The 5,321-nt window shown below is 38.7% G+C and overlaps 1 protein-coding gene across 1 annotated transcript; it reads right to left on the bottom strand.

Moving 5' to 3' along the window:
- Positions 1-1,164: 1,164 nt before the first annotated feature.
- LOC119429574 (protein piccolo) lies at positions 1,165-4,613 on the bottom strand (the record flags this gene model as incomplete). The annotated part of the gene is made up of 8 exons (XM_037697178.1): positions 4,507-4,613; positions 4,235-4,302; positions 3,907-4,139; positions 3,346-3,393; positions 3,123-3,253; positions 2,257-2,283; positions 1,731-1,824; positions 1,165-1,236 (listed from the first exon to the last, which is right to left on the bottom strand). Coding segments are annotated over exons 1-8 (780 nt in total), but the record flags the coding sequence as incomplete, so codon positions are not given.
- Between the last annotated feature and the right edge of the window lie 708 nt (positions 4,614-5,321).

Raw genomic sequence — 5,321 nt, 5'->3', positions numbered from 1 at the left:
ATGTGTGTATGTGTGTGTGTATAACTGAGGGAAAGTACCTGTGAATCAGAAGCAGCCATGAAAAAAGCTGGTTAAATTAAGAAATAACTGCACAATGACCTTTAATGTCTCCTTTAATAGTTCCTGTACCATATAAACACAGAAACAATATTTATGTAATAAAATAAACTATTCTCTTTTAATAACAGCTACTCTAATACAAAAAGAAGAACTTACTCCACATAGTGAAAATTGTGTGGAATAGTTTTTCTTATTCTAATTCAATATAGAATGTCAAAGAGCTGATTTTAGAGCCACAGTGGCAGCATTGTTGCAGTCTGAGCTGCAGATAAAAAAATTAGCTGAACGTTTCCACTTTTAGACTAAGTATTTTATTATACATTCAGATCTATTGTAATACTTAATCAAATCTTTTGGGTTGGACAGGTGTGGAGATGAACCATTTCACAAACGATTATGTGCGTTATAACTGTTCTCACATTTCAGAGGGTTAGAAAATCACAGTAACAAGCTGTTGACGTTGATGTCAGCAGGGACCATTAGCTCTGTGGCTGCTGGCTTTAGAGTGCAATGCATGATGGTTGACTGCAGTGCACAGATTTGTACACATCATTTACTTAGCAACATGGCTATATTTGTATTGTAACACACAGTGAATGAAAGATCCAGATGAAATTTAGAGTATGTACCAAAACACAGCTAACACACTGTAAATGTATTCACTTTTCCTTTTATTTTTGACCAGCAGATTGTTTTACCACCATTATCTCTGCCCTTGCTTTCAGGGCTGCACGACCTTTTTATTTTTACGTCTGTCTGTTTGTTTGTTTATTTGTAAATTCACCCTTTGTTTATTTTACTGGATGACTTTGGGTTATCTCATCTCTGGTCTCCACATCAGGTAGACAAAGAAGAGAAGTTTGTTTAAAGATGATAAGAGTCAATACACGGGGTTTGATCACTGGACTTGCATTAACTTAATCTTATTTAATTGTGAGACATAAAGTAAAACAAGTTTTAATAAGTTTGTAAAAAAAATACATACAGAAAGATTAACATTTTAGTCCAGCAAGAAAAACAAGGCAGGAAAAAAGAAACATACATTTTTCATCTAAGGCTTAATTTACTTGAGCTATTGAGACAACAGTATCTAGAAACACCTACTTCTCCAAGAAAATCATTGGAGGAGGATCTGTCATAGTCCCACACCGTCACCTCCAGAGTCTTCTTCTTTAACTGAATGGAAAGAGGATGAGAGCACAGAGTCACAAACTTTATGGCATCCTGCATGTGAGTAAAGAAAGTGTGTGTTTATAATAAATATGGCTGAGTCAGTGACGCGTACATGAATGGACTGAATATTGTACAGCAAACTAATCAAAAATGACGTAGGAGCATGTTTTTAATGAGCAACACAAGGGTGATTCCTGTTTGGTGCTTTGGGCAGGTATGCATTTGGTCTCCCACAAGAGAAAGACAAGTTAAAAAATCTTTGCACAGCAAATGAACAAATGTTCACCTGACGACTAATAACTCTTTTACTTATTTTATCAAATAGCATGCAACTAGACTTCAGAGACCGTTAGAGCATAAATGTTAACTGAAGCTTGGGGTAAAGATATGTCAAGCTGCACGTATACAGTAAGATGTTAATACAGCATTGCCCACTGCGGTACGCAACGCATGTAAAGAAGACTGCAGGAGGGCATATACAGTGTGAGAGTGTGTACCTGTTCCAAATGAATATTTTTGTAGATGACAGTCTGGTTCCACTCTGGGTTTAAAGTCCTCTGGGCATACTTGGTTCTTCTCTTGTTATCAGCACTGATAATTTAGGACATTAGGCAGGAAAGGTCATCAGTAACACTTTGAGGTTAATAACTAGACACCTTTTCTTGGTCTGATTCCACGACAAAAAAATAAATAAACTGAGTAAATGAAGTGAATTTGTTGATGTTTGTACAATGGTTGCTATCCAAAATGTGGAAACCAACTAAATGTGTTTGGTTTATAGCAAGTTTTGACTAAAATGCCGTTACAAAATGAAAACTAACTCAAAAGGTAGAAGGTGTGTTCAATGGATTTGAAGGAGTGCAATGACACGAGTGTTCTCACACACATGAAATAAATTAGACGGACAACAAAGGCCACAACAAAAGGATGAAGACAAATTTAAAACAACTTTCAGTCATGTGGTTTAAAGGTTAGAAAAAAAACAAAAAAAACAACTGAAAGCAAAGATCAGCACCACACTACCTTGCATTCTGGACAACCATGACTTGGCTGAGGGAGTCCAGAAGAGGAAGAGGAGGGCAGATCACACAAACAAGAAAGAAAACAAAAAATACAAAAAGAAAAACTGTCAGAGAAGCCCAGAGCGCTAAAAAAAAAAGGCAGTTGAGAATAGAAAGGTGAGAAAATCAATATTTTCTGCGAGCTCTATTACTAATTTCTGTGCCCAACTCATTGATGTGAGTCTAACAATACATCAGTTGTTGAGGCACCTTACATGAGCACTTTCCTGCTAAAGTCAATTAAACGCAGGAAAAAAAAAGCCCTAATGAATGAAGCAGAGGAGCAAAACTACTCTCAGTGAGCTTTGATTTCTAACCTGTGCTGCACGCAGGTCAAGGGGGAGCAAAATCTCATAAACAGACCTGATGGAGTCATTATCTAAGAACAGATATTGTTACGGAGCAGATAAAAGCTCCATCGATCCTCTCTCCTGCTATTCACAGGCTCTCTGGAACAGAGAGGGGTAACAGGAGGAAGTCAGAAACACTGGGGAATGTGCACTAAAAATACTCTGCTGAGTCAAATTCAAACATAATAGGAACGATTTTTGAGCAAACGTGGCTAATGTGGCACGCTCTTATGGAGACGTTTGATAAAAGATTCTCTTGGAGGCATGAAAATCAAAACAAAAGCAGAGTCAAACTGAATCAGATTGCACTGTAAAAAAAAACTGCCCTTATCGTCATGTCCTCTGTCATTCTCTGAAACGAGCTGAAGGGTTAGTGAGTGTTAAACAGCAGGGCTCATACATAAAACAAGACAGGCACAGAGGCAGAGAGGCAGAGACAGACAAGACATCGGCGTGCGTTAAAACACTCGGAGCTCACCCCCTCCCTGGTAAAAGGTAGACCTTCACAAAGGGGTCAGAGTAGCCGTCGTTGTCTCGGGGGGCCAAGTTTCTAGCCTGCAGGACGTGCACAATCAAATTTCCTAAACTTCTGTCGTAGTTTATCTGGAGCTGTGAGGAAAAGAGTGAAGAGAAGGCACAGCTAGAAAAACTGTACAAGCACGCACGGTGATTTAGTTTTGTGATTTTAATTTTTTTTTTACCTGAATGTCTCCTGTGATGGGATGAGGTGTTTTTGTCACCTCTGTTGGCTGGAAATAATAAATGCATGAATAAATAATAATTATTATTATTAATTAATATTGTGTGGAATTGATCAGACTTACAAATCCTGACTTGGGTCAAAGAAAATTAACCAGATTTTGCTCGTTGATTGGATTATTTTCTGACAAATATCTGTTCTGGTAGAGAAAATACCAAGATGTATTTCTGGATGTATGGCCTTTACTCAACTGAACAGTATTAGTTACTATAAAAATCCTCTAGTGAATTTTAAGAGGTATAATCAGTTATTTGCCGTAGTGAGGCATTCATTTAAGGAAAACATCTACGTCAGGTAAAACAATTTATTTAGAACGCATACAGTGTTTTCATTATTTCATACTGTATGTGTTTTGTCAAAAATATAAGACATAGTTGTTAGTTTGTTGTCCATTTTGCTAACAAATGACACTCGCTCCTTGTGACAGTGTGCCATTGTCTTGTCCTATTCATTCACTCTGTCTGCAAGAAAAGTGTGTATCAAGTTAATCAATTTGATTTACCTTGTGACGCTGTTTCTTGTTGACGGCAGGAGATGCTGGTTGGCCAGGACTTGGGACCCCACTGGAGGCTGCTGACCCAGTGCCTGAGTGAAGGAGGGCAGAACGGTCCAAAGCAGAGAGGACCCCTAAACCCCCTGGTCCTGTCCCAACTACATCAGGGCCTTGCTGCTCAGATACTTTTTGCAGCTCTGCAGCCAACTGTTTAGGATCGACACCAGGGGAACGCTGACCTCCTATAAAAAATAAAACACGTGCAAAATAAATGAAATCCTGAAAATAAGTGCACAGATGCATGATTATGGACAAACAAATAAATGTTTGTACATACCAGCCTTAAGCTGGATATGATGTTCCAGAACTTGTGGGTGCTCAGGGTCAGACAACATGTTAAGGTCACTGTTTGAATCCATACAGAAAGTATATTAATTATTTAAAGGAATTACAACTAGAGTGTTTAAGCAGTAATAAGTCACGGAGGGATATTTGGCTGATTAAACAGTGTAGATGTCATGGGAGAACTAATGAGGCAGAGAGAACAGGTGGAAAGATGCCTTGTTGCAACCAAGTGCGCAGACTTTTCTGATGACAGATGTTACTCACAGTCTCACACAGAGCTCCGCCTCTGCACATGGCTGGCCCACAATGCACTGCACTTCTTCATACGTCTTTCCTGTTAGAGGAACTCCATTCCACTCCAACACCTGCATTCCTGTAATAAAGTCATGTCAGGGAAAAACGACACAGCAGTGTCAACATACAGTTTGCATCATGAAACATATTTGAGTATGAAAAGTTTAGTTTTTACTAGGGATGCACGATTTTGGATTTTTGGCCGATATCCGATATGTTAAAACCTATTTGGCTGATAACCGATGCCAATACTGATGTTTTCTTTCCTAGACCTACTTACAGAGACTACATAGCTTTCTCTGCTGTGGAATTAAAACACCACATTATTCTGCATGGTCTGTGTCAATTTGGCCTGCTACCAAATGCAGATGCCAAAAATGGGGCTGAAAATGATGTAACAATATCCAAAAAATTTCAATCTGGTCCTCTGGACATTCAAAAAAACAAAAGCAAAACAAAGCAAAAACAATTCTAGAAACGTTTCGTCTCTCATCCAAGAGACTTCCTCAGTCTGAGGTGCTGTTTTCAGCTCAGTCTCAATGGGTCCCATTGTTAGGCTGATGGTCCTTCTTGAGCATGTGATCAGCTGGTTTTGGTTGCCAGCAGCAAACTGGTTGATCCACTCTAAGAAGGTGCTATTTAAGAGACTGAGCTGAAAACAGCACCTCAGACTGAGGAAGTCTCTTGGATGAGAGATGAAACGTTTCTAGAATTTTTTTTGCTTTGTTTTGCTTTTGTTTTTTTGAATGTCCAGAGGACCAGATTGAACTTTTTTGGATTTTTCT

This window comes from Nematolebias whitei, unplaced genomic scaffold (assembly GCF_014905685.2).
Source record: "Nematolebias whitei isolate Nwh7 unplaced genomic scaffold, NemWhi1 Nwh_scaf_3057, whole genome shotgun sequence".
Lineage (NCBI taxonomy): Eukaryota > Metazoa > Chordata > Actinopteri > Cyprinodontiformes > Rivulidae > Nematolebias > Nematolebias whitei.
Note: the sequence above shows the minus strand (reverse complement) of the source record. Positions and strands in the feature narration are given on the sequence as shown.